General features: G+C 38.9%; 1 protein-coding gene across 2 annotated transcripts in view; it reads right to left on the bottom strand.

The window, feature by feature from the left end:
- The window catches only part of TMTC1 (transmembrane O-mannosyltransferase targeting cadherins 1), a 337,062-nt gene that overhangs the window by 63,331 nt on the left and 254,266 nt on the right, over positions 1-19,465 (bottom strand). For both annotated transcript variants that reach the window (XM_069585452.1, XM_069585453.1), the window contains one exon: positions 13,335-13,478. In XM_069585452.1, the coding sequence (XP_069441553.1) occupies positions 13,335-13,478 (144 nt within the window). The remainder of the gene's footprint in view (positions 1-13,334; positions 13,479-19,465) is intronic.

Below are 19,465 nucleotides of genomic sequence, written 5' to 3'. Positions count from 1 at the left end.
AGATGGAACACCAAAATCAGATTGATTATATCCTATGCAGCCAAAGATGGAGAAGCTCTATACAGTCATCAAAACCAAGACCAGGAGCTGACTGTGGCTCAGATCATGAACTCCTTATTAACAAATTCAGACTTAAATTGAAGAAAGTAGGGAAAACCGCTAGACCTTTCAGGTATGACCTCAATCAAATCCCTTATGATTATACAGTGGAAGTGAGAAATAGATTTAAGGGCCTAGATCTGATAGATAGAGTGCCTGATGAACTATGGAATGAAGTTCATGACATTGTGCAGGAGACAGGGATCAAGACCATCCCCATGGAAAAGAAATGCAAAAAAGCAAAATGGCTATCTGAAGAGGCCTTACAAATAGCTGTGAAAAGAAGAGAAGTGAAAAGCAAAGGAGAAAAGGAAAGATATAGGCATCTAAATGCAGAGTTCCAAAGAATAGAAAGAAGAGATAAGAAAGCCTTCTTCAGCAATCAGTGCAAAGAAATAGAGGAAAACAACAGATTGGAAAAGACTAGAGATCTCTTCAAGAATATTAGAGATACCAAGGGAACATTTCATGCAACGATGGGCTCGATAAAGGACAGAAATGGTATGGACCTAACAGAAGCAGAAGACATCAAGAAGAGGTGGCAAGAATACATGGAAGAACTGTACAAAAAAGATCTTCACGACCAGGATAGTCATGATGATGTGATCACTAATCTAGAACCAGACATCTTGGAATGTGAAGTCAAGTGGGCCTTAGAAAACATCACTATGAACAAAGCTAGTGGAGATGATGGAATTCCAATTGAGCTGTTTCAAATCCTGAAAGATGATGCTGTGAAAGTGCTGCACTCAATATGCCAGCAAATTTGGAAAACTCAGCAGTGGCCACAGGACTGGAAAAGGGCAGTTTTCATTCCAATCCCAAAGAAAGACAATGCCAAAGAATGCTCAAACTACTGCACAATTGCACTCATCTCACATGCTAGTAAAGTAATGCTCAAAATTCTCCAAGCCAGGCTTCAGCAATACATGAACCATGAACTCCCTGATGTTCAAGCTGTTTTAGAAAAGGCAGAGGAACCAGAGATCAAATTGCCAACATCCGCTGGATCATGGAAAAAGCAAGAGAGTTCCAGAAAAACATCTATTTCTGCTTTATTCACTATGCCAAAGCCTTTGACTGTGTGGATCACAATAAACTGTGGAAAATACTGAAACAGATGGAAATACCAGACCTCCTGACCTGCCTCTTGAAAAATCTGTATGCAGGTCAGGAAGCAACAGTTAGAACTGGACATGGAACAACAGACTGGTTCCAAATAAGAAAAGGAGTATGTCAAGGCTGTATATTGTAACCCTGCTTATTTAACTTAGATGCAGAGTACATCATGAGAAACGCTGGACTGGAAGAAACACAAGCTGGAATCAAGATTGCCAGGAGAAATATCAATAACCTCAGATATGCAGATGACACCACCCTTATGGCAGAAAGTGAAGAGGAGCTAAAAAGCCTCTTGATGAAAGTGAAAGAGGAGAGTGAAAAACTTGGCTTAAAGCTCAACATTCAGAAAACGAAGATCACGGCATCTGGTCCCATCACTTCATGGGAAACAGATGGGGAAACAGTGGAAACAGTGTCAGACTTTATTTTGGGGGGCTCCAGAATCACTGCAGATGGTGACTGCAGCCATGAAATTAAAAGACGCTTACTCCTTGGAAGAAAAGTTATGATCAACCTAGATAGCATATTCAAAAGCAGAGACATTACTTTGCCAACTAAGGTCCATCTAGTCAAGGCTATGGTTTTTCCTATGGTCATGTATGGATGTGAGAGTTGGACTGTGTAGAAGGCTGAGTGCCGACAAATTGATGCTTTTGAACTATGGTGTTGGAGAAGACTCTAGAGAGTCCCTTGGACTGCAAGGAGATCCAACCAGTCCATTCTGAAGGAGATCAGTCCTGGGATTTCTTTGGAAGGAATGATGCTAAAGCTGAAACTCCAGTACTTTGGCCACCTCATGCGAAGAGTTGACTCATTGGAAAAGACTTTGATGCTGGGAGGGATTGGGGGCAGGAGGAAAAGGGGACGACTGAGGATGAGATGACTGGATGGCATCACGGACTCAATGGACATAAGTCTGAGTGAACTCCGGGACATGGTGGTGAACAGGGAGGCCTAACGTGCTGCGATTCATGGGGTCGCAAAGAGCTGGACACGACTGAGCGACTGAACTGAACTGAACTAAAATGAGAGTTGGAATTATAAATTCTTATAGTTCGTTTCTAATCTCATAATGTTGTGGCCAGAAAAGATGCTTCATATGATTTCAACTTTCTTAAATTTACCAAAGCTAGCTTTGTTGGCCAGCATGCAGTCAATCCAGGAGAATGTTCCATGTACACAGAGAAGAATGTATATTTAGCTGCTTTTGAATGAAATGTTCTGTAAATATCTATTAAGTCCACCTGCTCTAATGTATCATTTAAGGGCTGTGTTTTCTTACTGATTTTCTGTCTAGATGATCTGTTCATTAATGAAAGTGGGTGTTAAAATCCTCCAGTATTATTGTTATGGTTGATTTCTTCCTTTATGGCTGTTAGTATTTGCCTCATATATTGAGGTGCTCCTATGTTGGATGCATATATAATTACAATTGTTATACCTTCTTCTTGGACTGATCCCTTTGTGCGCCTCCTTTGTCTCTTGTAACAGTCTTTATATTTTAAAGTCTATTCTATCTGATATGATGATTGCTACTCTAGCTTTGTTTCTTTGGATTTCCATTTGTATGGAATACCTTTTTCCATCCCTTCACTTTCAGTCTGCATGTGTCCCTAGATCTGAAAGTGGGTTTCCTGTAAACAGCATATGAGTTCAGTTCAGTTCAGTTCAGTCACTCAGTCATGTCTGACTCTTTGTGACCCCATGAACCACAGCAAGCCAGGCATCCTTGTTCATCACCAACTCCTGGAGTTCACTCAAACTCATGTCCATCGAATTGGTGATGCCATCCAGCCATCTCATCCTCTGTCATCCCCTTCTCCTCCTGCCCTCAATCCCTCCCAGCATCAGGGTCTTTTCCAATGAGTCAACTCTTCGCATGAGGTAGCCAAAGTATTGGAGTTTCAGCTTCAACATCATTCCTTCCAATGAACACCCAGGACTGATCTCCTTTAGAAAGGACTGGTTGGATCTTCTTGCAGTCCAAGGAACTCTCAAGAGTCTTCTCCAGCACCACAATTCAAAAGCATCAATTCATCGGCACTCAGCTTTCTTCACAGTCCAACTCTCACATCCATACATGACCACTGGAAAAACCATAGCCTTAACTAGATGGACCTTTGTTGGCAAAGTAATATCTCTGCTTTTTAATATAGATGGCATATAGATGGGTCTTATTTTTGTATCCATTCAGCCAGTCTCTGTCTTTTGGTTGGAGCATTTAATCTGCTTATGTTTAAGGTAATTATTGGTATGTATGTTCTTACATCATTTTGTTAATTGTTTTGGATTTGTTTTTGTAGGTCTTTTTTATTTTTTCTTTCTCATTTGTTCTCTACTCTTGATCTGATGACCAACTTTAGTGCTGTGTTTGGATTTCTTTTCTTTTCTTTTTTTGTGCAGGTATCAACTGTCGATTTTCAGGTTGTGGTTAACATGAGGTTTTGATATAAAAAAATGTATGTATGTCAAGAAGCAACAGGTAGACCTGGACATGGAACAATTAACTGGTTTGAAATTGGGAAAGGAGTATGACAAGGCTGTATATTCCTACTGCCTATTTAACTTCTATGCAGAGTATAGCAATGCAAAATGCTGGGCAGGATGTATCACAAGCTGCCATCAAGATTGCTGGGAGAAATATCAACAGCCTCAGATATGCAGATGATACCACTCTAACAGCAGAAAGCAAAGAGGAACTAAAGAGCTTCTTGATGAGGGTGAAAGAGGAGAGTGAAAAAGTCAGCTTAAAACTCAACATTCAAAACACTAAGATCATGGGATCTAGTCCTATCACTTAATGGCAAATAGATGGGGAAAAAGTGGAAACAGTGGCAGATTTTATTTTCCTGGACTCCAGAATCACTGTGGACAGTGACTGCAGCCAGGAAATTAAAAGACGTTTGCTTCTTGGAAGGAAAGCTATGACAAACCTAGATAGCATGTTAAAAAGCAGAGACCTCACTTTGCTGAAAACGGTACATATAGTCAAAGCTATGGTTTTTCCAGTAGTCATGTATGACTGTGAGAGGTGGACCGTAAAGAAGGCTGAGCACTGAAGAATCGATGCTTTGAATTGTGGTGCTGGAAAAGACTCCTGAGAGTCCCTTGGACAACAAGGAGATCAATTCGGTCAATAGTAAACAAAATCAACCTTGAATATTCAGTGGAAGAACTGTTGCTTAACCTGAAGCTTCAATACTTTGGCCACCTGATGCAAAGAGCTGACTCAATAGAAAAAACCCTGATGCTGGGAAAGAGTGAGGGCAGGAAGAGAAGGGGGCAAAAGAGGATGAGATGGTTGGATGGCATCACTGACTCAATGGACATGAGTTTCAGCAAATTCCAGGAAACAGTGAAAGACAGGGAAGCCAAGCATGCTGCAGTTCATGGGGTCGCCAAGAGTCAGACATGACTTTAGTGATTGAACAACAAATATAAGAAGACTGTTTTAAGTTGCTGTTCTTTTAATTTCAAATGCATTTCTAATATCCTACATTTGTACTCTCCTTTTTTCACAATCACTGGTTTTGTTATTATGTTTGTGTGTGGATGATTTCCTACCTTTATTGTATGGTCGCCTTTACTGGTGAGCTTTCCCGTTCATAATTTTCTTGTTTCTAGTTGTGACCTTTTCTTTTCTGCTTAGAGAAGTTCCTTTATCATTTGTTGCAAAACTGGTCTAGTGGTGCTGAATTCTCTTAGTTTCTGCTTGTCTGTAATGCTTTTGATTCCTCCCTCGAATCTGAATGAGAGCCTTACTGGGTAGAGTATCCTTAGTTGCAGGTTCTTCCCTATCATCATTTTAAATATATTGTATCACTCCCTTTTGGCCAGCATAATTTATGCTGATATCTATGCTGATATGCTAATTAGTTGATATACTTATGGAAGTTCCCTTGGATGGTATTTGTCGCTTTTCCCTTGTTGCTTTTAATATTTTTTTCTTTGTCTTTAATTTTTTGTCAGCTTGATTGCTATGTGTCTTGGTATATTCCTCCTTGGGTTTATCCTGTCTGGGACTCTCTGCACTTCCTGGACTTGGACGTCTATTTCCTTTCCCTTATTAGGGAATTTTTTAGCTATTGTCTTTCCAGGTATTTCATCAGGTCCCTTTTCTCTCTCTCTTCTCCTTCTGGGGCCCCTATAATGCAAATGTTGGTATGTTTAATGTTGTTTCAGAGGTCTCTTAGACTGTCTCCATTTCTTTTCATTTTTTTTCCCCTCTATTCTGTTCCTTGGCAGTGATTTCCACTATTTTGTCTCTAAGGCATTCTTCTGTCTTAGTTATTCTACTATTGATTCCTTTTAGTTTATTTTTCATTTCAGTTATTTTATTATTCACCTCTGTTTGCTCTTTAGTTCTTCTAGGTCTTTGTTAAACATTTCTTGTATCCTCCTGATCCTTGCTTCCATTCTTTTTCTAAGATTCTGGATCATCTTCACTATCATTATTCTGAATTATTATTACTTATCTTATTTCTGGTAGGTTGTCTATCTCTCCTTCACTTAGTTGTTTTTCTGGGGTTTCATCTTTTTCCTTCATCTGGGGCATGTTCCTCTGCCATCTCATTTTGTCTAACTTTTTATGATTGCAGTTTCCATCCTGCTGGCTTCAGGATTATAGTTCTTTTTGCTTCCACTGTCTATCCTCTTGAAGCTATCTTGAGACTTGTGCAGGCTTCCTGATGGAAGGGACTGGTTCCTGCCCAGTGGTAGGTGGACCTGGGTCTTGTCTGTCTGGTAGAAGGGCTGTGCTCAGGAAGACTTCAAGCTGCTTGTCTGCTGATTGATGCGGCTGTGTTCCTGTCCTATTGGTTGTCTGGCCTGAGGTGTCCCAGCACTGGAACTATAGGCTGTTGGGTGGGGCTAATGGCAGCCTCTGGGTGGGCTCATGGCAATGAATGAATACTCCCCAGGACTACTGCTGCCAGGCTTTGTTCCTGCAGTGAGCCACAGCCACTCCCCATCTCCACTGGAAACCTTTCAATACTGTAATGTAGATCTGGCCCAGTCTCTTATGGGGTCACTGCTATTTTCCACTGGGAACTGGTGTACATGAGACTTTGTGTGTGCCCTCCAAGAGTGGACTCTCTGTTTCCTCAAGTCCCTTGGAAGTTTTGCAATCAAACCCTGCTGGTCTTAAAAGCCAGATTCTCTAGGGGCTCTTACTCCAGTTGCTAGATGCCCAGGCTGGGAAGCCTGATTGTGGCTTAGAATTTTCACTTCCGTGGAAGAACTTCTATGGTATAATTGTTTTCCAGTTTGTGGGTTGCCCACCTGGTGGATACGGGATTTGCCTTGACAATGATTGTGCCTCTCCTACCAACTCGTTATGGCTTCTTCTTTGTCTTTGGATGTAGGGTATCTTTCTTGCTAGGTTCCAGGGCTTTTTTTGGTTAACTATTATTCAGCAGTCAGTTGTGATTTTGGTGTTATTGTAAGAAAGAGTGAGCTCACATCCTTCCATCTGGCCTTCTCTGAAATGGGTGTATAAATTATAAACATAAAATTCAGAGAGAATAGAGATTCTAACAATGGTAAACAGCAGAGATATCCTGGAATGAGAGACAAGGAGGGGAATGACACTTGTCCTGGAAGGAAGGCATGTCAATCTCAACGTCTTAAAAGACACACATGAGCAAAGAGAAGAGCTTGGAGGTGGCAAGTTGTTATCCCACGACACCTTCCAAAGGTCAGAAGGAGTGACCGAGAGAGGAAGAGAAGGTTGGGGAAGAGGTAATGAGGTCAAAGAGGAACATTTCAGAATTCAGACACTAGAGGATGCAAAGATGTTTGTAATTAGAAAGCCATGGAATGGTCACATCAACGAATGGGGAAGATAGAGCAGAAGTATCAGGACCTGGAGGGAATGTAGCAGAGGAACTGTGTGATGGGTAAAACTGAATTCACTAAAGTAGGCAGTACAGTTTGGATAGCAAGGCAGAGTCATTGACCTGGTGCTCAAATCCCTAAGGATGATGAGAAAATGAATAAGACAGTTACATGGCCTTGATAAGGATGAAGATGGTGTCAATGAGCTGATGGGCTGGGCTTCAAAGGAGCTGGAGAAGGACATGTAGAGAGAGACAGGTGTGAGCTGCATAAAGATAAGGGAGGGAAAATTGCAATGTGGTTAAAATTACAGATAAGGTTGGAAGTAATCTGGATGTTAATAGATCACCATGGGGTGCTAGTGGGGAGGGGGATTCACTCCAAGAGGAGGATGAAGAAGGCTCCCACCCAAAGTTGACATCCTAATAAGGTGAGAAACACCTCAAAATGCTTTTGTTTATCCAGCGGGCTGGCATTTTGGATTCTCTGGGGTTTCAGGTAAGAAGAAGGAAAGGGGAAAACTACTAACTTGAGTGTGTAAATATCCTTTTTATGAAATAAAATGTAGTGTGCCTAGTGCCAAAGCTATAAGGAAATGTATCCCCAATATTTACATTTATATCAAAGCTAACGGTTACCATTCTTTCCACATCCTTATATTCTTTTCAATTCTAATGATCAGACTAAAGAAAATCAAATGTATACTGTTATCAAATTCATCTAAATAGTTCAATTTTGGATACTATATTTCATTTTCTTCTGACTTTTGATTATAAGATTTATTGTAACACCTTTATAACATCCATATCCTATTATGTGAATGAAAGGCAATTTTGGCAAAGGGACAATGTGATTCTTTAATATGAAAATATTCTTTTCTATTAACAAACACCAGATACTATTTTACCCAAGCAGTCAAAGAAGTGTTTCCCCATGCCCTGAATTAAAGAATTCTATTTATGTTCTTTTGTGCCATCAGGAACTTCTGCTCTTTACATCCATAAGAACTTTATGCTAATCTTGCCTAGTTTCTTTTACCTTTTAGGTTTCAAGCAAAGCCAACAATAATTAATGTAAAATAAGCATGCTGGCATGGAAAACTGCTCCTTATCAATCAGTCACACCACGAATGTGCTGCACAGAATCATAACAGATAAACTTCCAAGTCCAGGGAAATGGTCATGAAAGAGGTCAAATATATTTAGATAAGAGTCAGTGACATGCACTGCTGTGAATAGGTCTAAAACTGTCTGTCATATAACTCCAAGAATTCAGATGAAACTGGTCCTCAGTGCTCTAAGGTTTCTGGGATGCTCTGACAGAACCACATCTTAGTTAGACCTCCTGGCTTGGACAAAGATTCATTTCTCTCAAAGTCAAGGTCATTAATAAAGGTCTGTGGTGTTCAGCATAGCAACCACTGACCACAAGTGGCTGTTGAACACTCGAAATATGACTAGTTTCAGGTAAGTTGTATGTGTAAAAAATACACTGGATTTCAAAGATTAATTTTAATTAATTAATGTATATTCTACTGATTTTAATAGAATGCACATTATCCTATTTATATTTTTACATGTTTAACTTAATCAATTTTAATATTATTAATTACATGGAGACCGGGGTTCAATCCCTGGGTCAGAAAGATCCTCTGGAGAACAGGATGGCTATTCACTCCAGTATTCTTACCTGGAGAATTCCATGGGCAGAGGAGCCTAGCAGGCTACAGTCCATGGGTTGCAAGAGTCAAACATGACTGAGTGCCTAACACACACACACACACATACACACACACACACACACATTAAAGTGATATATTGAGGATATTTTAGATATCAATATTTTAGATATATTGAGGTTTAAGATATATTATATTTTATGTTTTAAAATATGGCTACCTGAAACATTTAAATTATATATTCTGGCTCTCATATTTCTGTTGGGCAGGGCTGGTCTGGGCTGTATCCCAGTTTTGAGATGAGCCACTAGGAGGCAGTAGAGTGTAGTGATTAAGAGCAAGGGTACTTGGTCAGGAAGTTTGAGGTTTAATTCCCACAAATTCCGTTTCTTCACTAAGGGACCTTGGCACCTAAATTATCTTCTCCAAGTCTCAGTTTTCTCACTTATAAAACAGGAAAATCAATTTTGCTTTCCACTTAGGTATGATGGAGTCTAAACCACTCACATCTAAGGGAACCACTTGGGTTCTTACAATGAGCATGAGTTCCAGATTATAAAGGAGAACACAATTTTTAAGTTATCTGTCTAATGAGAAATAGATAAGGCATGAGTCTTAAATAGTAAAATGCATCAAATAAGAACATTTAAAATATTCTTATCTTCTTGAGCCTCTTGATGAAAGTGAAAGAGGAGAGTGAAAAAGTTGGCTTAAAGCTCAACATTCAGAAAACGAAGATCATGGCATCTGGTCCCATCACTTCATGGAAAATAGATGGGGAAACAGTGGCTGACTTTATTTTTGGGGGCTCCAAAATCACTGCAGATGGTGATTGCAGCCATGAAATTAAAAGACGCTTACTCCTTGGAAGGAAAGTTATGACCAACGTAGACAGCATATTATAAAGCAGACACATCACTTTGTCAACAAAGGTCCATCTAGTCAAGGCTACGGTTTTTCCAATAGTCATGTATGGATGTGAGAGTTGGACTGTGAAGAAAGCTGAGCCCAGAAGAATTGATGCTTTTGAACTGTGGTGTTGGAGAAGACTCTTGAAATTCCCTTGGACTGCAAGGAGATCCAATCAGTCCATTCTAAAGGAGATTAGCCCTGGGTGTTCTTTGGAAGGAATGATGCTAAAGTTGAAACTCCAATATTTTGGCCACCTGATATAAAGAGCTGACTCATTAGAAAAGACCCTGATGTTGGGAAAGATTGAGGGCAGGAAGAGAAGGGGATGACAGAGGATGAGATGGTTAGATGGCATCACCGAATCAATGGACATGGGTCTGGGTGGACTCCGGGAGTTGGTGATGGTCATGGAGGCCTGGCGTGCTGCGGTTCATGGGGTCGCAAAGAGTCGGACACGGCTGAGCGACTGAACTGAACTGAACTTATGCCTTTGACCTATTGCTACTTAACAGCAGAAATATATAAAGGAAAGCAGAAGTAAAACTCCAAATCTAAATGTGGGTTAGTTCTGCTATTTTCTGGTCACCTTTCTCTGCTACTATAGGACATAATGGAAACAAACTTTACAGTTTCCTGATGAAAAACAGGAAAGTCCTTCTTCCTCCCCAAAGGTAATCAATCACATGCCATTTAATAACTAAACATTAAGTAATATTTGGATTGGAGAGCTATTTGGGCAGTATGGGTAATGGAAAGTGAATAAGACAGGGCATGCACTCAACCCTGGATCAGCTATAGCCTGGACCATTGTCACACGAAGTCTTCAAACCTTGGTTTTTTCATCCATAATGAAAATGGGGATGAGGATGACAATGCCTCTCACAATAGTTTTAAAGATTAAATTAAATAGTGGATATAAAACCCACTTGTCTGTAAACTGTAAAATATTACATGAGTATTAGCTAGTATCATGATTTGATTCTAGTGGATTCTAAGACTCATCTACACAGATGGAGCCACTGTGCTCTCCGGTTAATATAAAGAGCAGAAGGTAAACAAGGGTGACTTTGTACCTGACGGTTAACCTATCAGGACCTTGGTTCATATTCATCCTAACGTATATTAAAAAATAATTGGGAAGGCATTATTTTATTTTATTTTTTTTAAAAAAGCACTCAAATTCTTATACAGGTGTGAAGCATTATTGGTTTGGATAATCACTGAGTTGATTTTACTGAAAAATACAGAAAAATCTTATATTGAATATCTAGGAGTCCCTCCTACTGTGAAAAGTGGCCATTGCTATGCTCCAAAAAATATTTCCTTGTGCTCTTAACTCACATACACTAACTCAAGATAATAGGGGCAATAATATGCCAATTGAAATAGGAAGGCTGCAGTATGCATGTCTTGTTCAGGTCTGGGTAAGATGAAATTTAAAAGCATCTATGCCATCATTTTCAAGTAGAGCCACATTCAGCACAGTGTGATAATCACAACTGCAGGAGATCATTTCCAACAAGAACTATCCGTTTGTATTCAGGCTGACAAAGTTGGCTTCTTTGTTAAAAAAAAAAAAAAGAAAGAAACTCATCTGCAGTATTTTTAAATCAGTACTATTTTTGAAATGCAAGTATTCCAAAAGACATGAGCAGGATTTATCCACCCTTTAATTATTAGGGCTCTAAATTGGACATATATAGATGCAACAATGACTTTTATAAATGAGTCCTTGAAACTTCACATAAATAAAAAAGAACTCATAAAAATGGAAGAGTAAAATAAAAGCATCCTATTGACCTCTAAATAGCTACCTACATAACTGACACACTTTCCCCACATCTTTTGATTTCATGTTATTTATTAAGGAGAACATACTGGTACTAAAAGACTTTTCTGTCAGTGTATACGTTTTCATTCTTAGTTGTTTCTCATCACTTTCAATTTATACAGAATGTTAACAAGCTTTCTAATTTTGGGGGGGCATAGCCTGCAGGACCTTAGTTCCCCAACCAGGGACCAAATCCATGCCCCCTGCAGTAGAAGCATGGAATCCTAACCACTGGACCAACAGGGAATTACCTAAACTATCTAATTTTAAAAATTAAGCTCATTTAGTTTTTGCTGACTTAAACTTTTATTTTTTCATTTTATATGTAGTTTCCTTGCATTTATTAATTTTTCTGTTGTACTCTCTTGATTTACTATCCCAGTGCATGGATAACGCCATTCTTAAACAAAACTTCAGACTTGGGATGTCATGTATTCTTTACACAATGCTTCTGTTCAAATATTAAATAAAAACATGACTTAACAAGTGAGCACACTAAGGAAAAGAACTAGTATCTCTGTGCATATGGAAAATTCAAGGAGTAAAAGGAAAAGTGAGGAAGATGCATCCACTGAGGTACTAAGGCAACTAAGCCAATCTTGGTAAGGAAAAGATTAAATAAGACAGCAAAAAAAAAAAAAAAAAAAAAGGAAAAAAAAAAAAAAGACAGCAAACCAAGGGCCCTAAAAGTACCAAGTGTGCTCTCTAGAAGTTCAGAGACGTAGAAACCAATTCAGGAAGTGTATGGATTGTCAGTAACCTAAGAAGCACAGATAATGCATCACCAACACTGACTCTAATCATTTTTACCCTTTATTTCCATTTCTGGTATTTTAACCTGTTTTTTATATGTAAAAGTTAAATGCCACAGCCACCACCATTTCCACTATGACTACTGCCTTAACTATACCAACACCATCATCAACATGCCTAGACTTTACATTAACAAAAATGCAAGACACAAAAGTACTTCTTTGCCTTCAGGGAGACTAACTGCACTATTAACCTTTTCCAGGGCAGTGAGTGAAAAGTGAACACCAGTGATTACACCTGGAAGGTCTTCCGAGAGCAAGAGTTACACTTACTAATTCCAAGCTAGGCTCACTTTGCTTCTTGCATGATCAGTTGCTTAAGCTGTCTGACTCTTTGCAGTCTCATGGACTGTAGCATGCCACGCTCCTCTGTCCATGGGATTTCCACATAAGAATAGTGGAGTGGGTTGCCATTCCTTTTCCAGGGGATCGTCCCAACCCAGGGATTGAATCTGTGTCTCCTGCACTGGCAGGCAGATTCTTTACCACCGAGTCACCAAGGAAGCCCCACTTTGCTTCTTATCTATATCACACACTCGACACAAACTGTGGTTATGCCTTTTGGCTGCACCTTTAGAGTACACTGCTTATCCTAGACCAGCACTTTCCCGAAGGTATATTCACGAAACACCTGGGTAACGCCTATTTAAAATGATTGACTAAGGAAAGTGCTATATTCCGTATTCCCTTCTTGAATATTCAGAGCATTTAGCATGTTAAAGATGCTTGCAATAAAGGAACTATCTTTGCCTAGCTCAGCATTTCCTGAGTTTATTTGACCATGCAACCATTCTGTATTCATACCCCTTTACAGGCAATCTAGGAACATCTCCCAGAACTAATACTTCCAGAGAGACATTGGGAAACACCCTTTTGACTGATAAGGGACAGAATGAATTCAGATGAATATTACATCCTCCCAAAGCTTGAAAAACCTATTCTGCCCTAGGAAGAGGAGACAACAGCGCAACCAAATGAGTGCCGAAGAGGAAAGGATTTCTTAAAATTACAAGGTCTTCTGAGCAAAGGTACCTGTTCTACTTACTTAAGGAGATTCCCGAGATTGAAAAGAGCCCGGTTATGCTGTGGGTTTAGCTGGAGAGCCTTCTGATAGTACATCTTTGCCTCTGCTGTGTCTCTAGTCAGGGTTCCAAGGTTGTTCAGGGCACTTGCGTGGCGTGGATACAACCTGAAAAATTAGAAATATTAGCCATGATTGTTCAAAGACTTCTACATTGGTCATGATTTACTTGTTCTTCACCCCTCCCCACCTCAGGTATGCCAGAACCAAAATGAAACACTGAATTCTTCCTTTATTTCACAGTATGTCTATGTGAAATCTTTTTTTTTTATTTCTTTATGACTACGCTGAGTCTTTGTTGCTCTGCACAGGCTTTCTTTAGTTGCAGCGAGCAGGGGCTACTCTCTACTTGCTGTGTGCAGGCTTCTCACTGAGGTGGCTTCTCTTGTTAAGGAACATAAGCTCTAGAGCACAGGGCTCAGTTTTTGTGGCGCCTGGGCTTAATTGTCCCATAGCATGTGGAATCTTCCTGGACCAGGGATTGAACCTGTGTCCCTTCACTAGCATGTGTATTCTTAACCACTGAACCACCAGGGAAGTCCCTTTATGTCAAATCTTAACGATCAACTGTTTGTGCAGCTACCGGAATGTAAAGATGGCAGGAAGGCACATACTTGACACTCAGTGGTATAAGGAAATTACCCCCAAAGAGTGCAAAATAAATAATATGCCAATCAACCCAGGTAAGATACTTAGCTTGGAGCCTACAGTTACTTTCTTTTTTTTTTTTTTTTAATTTTTATTTTTTATTTTTATTTTTTTTCTTTTAATTTTAGTTTTTTATTTTTTAAATTTTAAAATCTTTAATTCTTACATGCATTCCCAAACATGAACCCCCCTCCCACCTCCCTCTCCATAACATCTTTCTGGGTCATCCCCATGCACCAGCCCCAAGCATGCTGCATCCTGCATCAGACATAGACTGGTGATTCAATTCACATGATAGTATACATGTTAGAATGTCATTCTCCCAAATCATCCCACTCTCTCCCTCTCCCTCTGAGTCCAAAAGTCCGTTATACACATCTGTGTCTCTTTCCCTGTCTTGCATACAGGGTCGTCATTGCCATCTTCCTAAATTCCATATATATGTGTTAGTATACTGTATTGGTGTTTTTCTTTCTGGCTTACTTCACTCTGTATAATTGGCTCCAGTTTCATCCATCTCATCAGAACTGATTCAAATGAATTCTTTTTAACAGCTGAGTAATACTCCATTGTGTATATGTACCACAGCTTTCTTATCCATTCATCTGCTGATGGACATCTAGGTTGTTTCCATGTCCTGGCTATTATAAACAGTGCTGCGATGAACATTGGGGTACATGTGTCTCTTTCAATTCTGGTTTCCTCGGTGTGTATGCCCAGAAGTGGGATTGCTGGGTCATAAGGTAGTTCTATTTGCAATTTTTTAAGGAATCTCCACACTGTTCTCCATAGTGGCTGTACTAGTTTGCATTCCCACCAACAGTGTAGGAGGGTTCCCTTTTCTCCACACCCTCTCCAGCATTTATTGCTTGCAGATTTTTGGATCGCAGCCATTCTGACTGGTGTGAAGTGGTACCTCATTGTGGTTTTGATTTGCATTTCTCTAATAATGAGTGATGTTGAGCATCTTTTCATGTGTTTGTTAGCCATTCGTATGTCTTCTTTGGAGAAATGTCTATTTAGTTCTTTGGCCCATTTTTTGATTGGGTCGTTTATTTTTCTGGAGTTGAGCTGCATAAGTTGCTTGTATATTTTTGAGATTAGTTGTTCGTCACTTGCTTCATTTGCTATTATTTTCTCCCATTCAGAAGGCTGTCTTTTCACCTTGCTTATATTTTCCTTTGTTGTGCAGAAGCTTTTAATTTTAATTAGATCCCATTTGTTTATTTTTGCTTTTATTTCCAGAATTCTGGGAGGTGGATCATAGAGGATCCTGCTGTGATTTATGTCTGAGAGTGTTTTGCCTATGTTCTCCTCTAGGAGTTTTATAGTTTCTGATCTTACATTTAGATCTTTAATCCATTTTGAGTTTATTTTTGTGTATGGTGTTAGAAAGTGATCTAGTTTCATTCTTTTACAAGTGGTTGACCAGTTTTCCCAGCACCACTTGTTAAAGAGATTGTCTTTACTCCATTGTATATTCTTGCCTCCTTTGTCAAAGATAAGGTGTCCATATGTGTGTGGATTTATCTCTGGGCTTTCTATTTTGTTCCATTGATCTATATGTCTGTCTTTGTGCCAGTACCATACTGTCTTGATGACTGTGGCTTTGTAGTAGAGCCTGAAGTCAGGCAAGTTGATTCCTCCAGTTCCATTCTTCTTTCTCAAGATTTCTTTGGCTATTCGAGGTTTTTTGTATTTCCATACAAATCTTGAAATTATTTGTTCTAGTTCTGTGAAAAATGTGGCTGGTAGCTTGACAGGGATTGCATTGAATTTGTAAATTGCTTTGGGTAGTATACTCATTTTCACTATATTGATTCTTCTAATCCATGAACATGGTATATTTCTCCATCTGTTAGTGTCCTCTTTAATTTCTTTCATCAGTGTTTTATAGTTTTCTATATATAGGTCTTTAGTTTCTTTAGGTAGATATATTCCTAAGTATTTTATTCTTTTCGTTGCAATGGTGAATGGAATTGTTTCCTTAATTTCTTTTTCTACTTTCTCATTATTCGTGTATAGGAATGCAAGGGATTTCTTTGTGTTGATTTTATATCCTGCAACTTTACTATATTCATTGATTAGCTCTAGTAATTTTCTGGTGGAGTCTTTAGGGTTTTCCATGTAGAGGATCATGTCATCTGCAAACAGTGAGAGTTTTACTTCTTCTTTTCCAATTTGGATTCCTTTTATTTCTTTTTCTGCTCTGATTGCTGTGGCCAAAACTTCCAGAACTATGTTGAATAGTAGCGGTGAAAGTGGACACCCTTGTCTTGTTCCTGACTTTAGGGGAAATGCTTTCAATTTTTCACCATTGAGGATAATGTTTGCTGTGGGTTTGTCATAGATAGCTTTTATTATGTTGAGGTATGTTCCTTCTATTCCTGCTTTCTGGAGAGTTTTTATCATAAATGGATGTTGAATTTTGTCAAAGGCCTTCTCTGCATCTATTGAGATAATCATATGGCTTTTATTTTTCAATTTGTTAATGTGGTGAATTACATTGATTGATTTGCGGATATTGAAGAATCCTTGCATCCCTGGGATAAAGCCCACCTGGTCATGGTGTATGATCTTTTTAATGTGTTGTTGGATTCTGATTGCTAGAATTTTGTTGAGGATTTTTGCATCTATGTTCATCAGAGATATTGGCCTGTAGTTTTCTTTTTTTGTGACATCTTTGTCAGGTTTTGGTATTAGGGTGATGGTGGCCTCATAGAATGAGTTTGGAAGTTTACCTTCCTCTGCAATTTTCTGGAAGAGTTTGAGGAGGATAGGTGTTAGCTCTTCTCGAAATTTTTGGTAGAATTCAGCTGTGAAGCCATCTGGACCTGGGCTTTTGTTTGCTGGAAGATTTCTGATTACAGTATCAATTTCCGTGCTTGTGATGGGTCTGTTAAGATTTTCTATTTCTTCCTGGTTCAGTTTTGGAAAATTGTACTTTTCTAAGAATTTGTCCATTTCTTCCACGTTGTCCATTTTATTGGCATACAACTGCTGATAGTAGTCTCTTATGATCCTTTGTATTTCTGTGTTGTCTGTTGTGATCTCTCCATTTTCATTTCTAATTTTATTGATTTGATTTTTCTCTCTTTGCTTCTTGATGAGTCTGGCTAATGGTTTGTCAATTTTATTTATCCTTTCAAAGAACCAGCTTTTGGCTTTGTTGATTTTTGCTATGGTCTCTTTTGTTTCTTTTGCATTTATTTCTGCCCTAATTTTTAAGATTTCTTTCCTTCTACTAACTCTGGGGTTCTCCAACTCTTCCTTTTCTAGTTGCTTTAGTTGTAGAGTTAGGTTATTTACTTGACTTTTTTCTTGTTTCTTGAGGTATGCCTGTATTGCTATGAACTTTCCTCTTAGCACTGCTTTTATAGTGTCCCACAGGTTTTGGGTTGTTGTGTTTTCATTTTCATTAGTTTCTATGCATATTTTGATTTCTTTTTTGATTTCTTCTGTGATTTGTTGGTTATTCAGAAGTGTGTTGTTCAACCTCCATATGTTGGAATTTTTAATAATTTTTCTCCTGTAATTGAGATCTAATCTTAATGCATTATGGTCAGAAAAGATGCTTGGAATGATTTCGATTTTCTTGAATTTATCAAGTTTAGATTTATGGCCCAGGATGTGATCTATTCTGGAGAAGGTTCCATGAGCACTTGAAAAAAAGGTGAAATTCGTTGTTTTGGGGTGAAATGTCCTATAGATATCAATTAGGTCTAACTGATCTAATGTATCATTTAAAGTTTGCGTTTCTTTGTTAATTTTCTGTTTAGTTGATCTGTCCATAGGTGTGAGTGGGGTATTAAAGTCTCCCACTATTATTGTGTTATTGTTGATTTCCCCTTTCATACTTGTTAGCATTTGTCTTACATATTGTGGTGCTCCTATATTGGGTACATATATATTTATAATTGTTATATCTTCTTCTTGGATTGTTCCTTTGATCATTATGTAGTGACCTTCTTTGTCTCTTTTCACAGCCTTTGTTTTAAAGTCTATTTTATCGGATATGAGTATTGCCACTCCTGCTTTCTTTTGGTCTCTATTTGAGTGGTATGTCTTTTTCCAGCCCTTCACTTTCAGTCTGTATGTGTCCCTTGTTTTGAGGTGGGTCTCTTGTAAGCAGCATATAGAGGGGTCTTGTTTTTGTATCCATTCGGCCAGTCTTTGTCTTTTGGTTGGGGTGTTCAACCCATTTACGTTTAAGGTAATTATTGATAAGTATGATCCCGTTGCCATTTACTTTATTGTTTTGGGTTCGGGTTTATACACCCTTTTCGTGTTTCCTGTCTAGAGGATATCCTTTAGAATTTGTTGGAGAGCTGGTTTGGTGGTGCTGAATTCTCTCAGCTTTTGCTTGTCTGTAAAGCTTTTGATTTCTCCTTCGTATTTGAATGAGATCCTTGCTGGGTACAGTAATCTGGGCTGTAGGTTATTGTCTTTCATCACTTTAAGTATGTCTTGCCATTCCCTCCTGGCCTGAAGAGTTTCTATTGACAGATCAGCTGTTATCCTTATGGGAATCCCCTTGTGTGTTATTTGTTGTTTTTCCCTTGCTGCTTTTAATATTTGTTCTTTGTGTTTGATCTTTGTTAATTTGATTAATATGTGTCTTGGGGTGTTTCGCCTTGCGTTTATCCTATTTGGGACTCTCTGTGTTTCTTGGACTTGGGTGATTATTTCCTTTGATAGAAAATCCTCATTGCTTCAGGTGTTGAGTTTCTGGTCTAGGGGACTGCTGACCAGCTGCCTGGATAATGCCCACTATTACACAAGATGCTGGCAATTCCTCAGCTGAGGGATCTTCATGAATATATTTGAATATCTGAAGCATAAGTGACATGACCATTATTGAGAAGGTGATACAAACATCTCCCCACAAAAATGATATTCCTCCTTCAAATGGCTCTCTGTCTTGACTCTTTTACCATTTTACCTCATTTTCCCCTCTACTGCAATTTGGCACCATCTGCCCTGATAGAGTCTGGGAATGAAAATCCTGACAAATATTTAAAAATTTAAAAATGCACAATGAAGTGAAAATAGCAATCCTAATATTCAGAAGCAAATGTAAAGGAGGACTGCGTGTACATCAGCAAACCAAATTTATGCTGATTAAGAAAGGAAGAGAATCAATTTACTTCCTTAGCTCAAAACTATACGGAAAGCAAATCAGCACTGCTTCTTTAGCCACTGCTGAATTGTTTCTGCAGTGCTCAGAGTGGGCATATTTAGTCGTCAAAGAGGTCGCCTTGTCTCTGTCACCCAGAGGACTTTGTATAAGCCTGTGGAGCTGCCTTTTAATGTAGGAAAGTCAAGATAAAGCCCAAGTAATAAAAACAGGATCTGTACCTGTGAAGTCTCCTGACGATCAAAAGTCATGCTTCCCCTCTCCCAGCCTGTTCCATACCTTCTAAGAAGATCAATATAATCTGGGGACA

The sequence above is a fragment of the Ovis canadensis genome, chromosome 3 (genome assembly GCF_042477335.2).
Source record: "Ovis canadensis isolate MfBH-ARS-UI-01 breed Bighorn chromosome 3, ARS-UI_OviCan_v2, whole genome shotgun sequence".
Classification (NCBI taxonomy): Eukaryota; Metazoa; Chordata; class Mammalia; order Artiodactyla; family Bovidae; genus Ovis; species Ovis canadensis.
The sequence above is the reverse complement of the archived record's forward strand: the minus strand, read 5'-3'. Positions and strand labels throughout refer to the sequence as shown.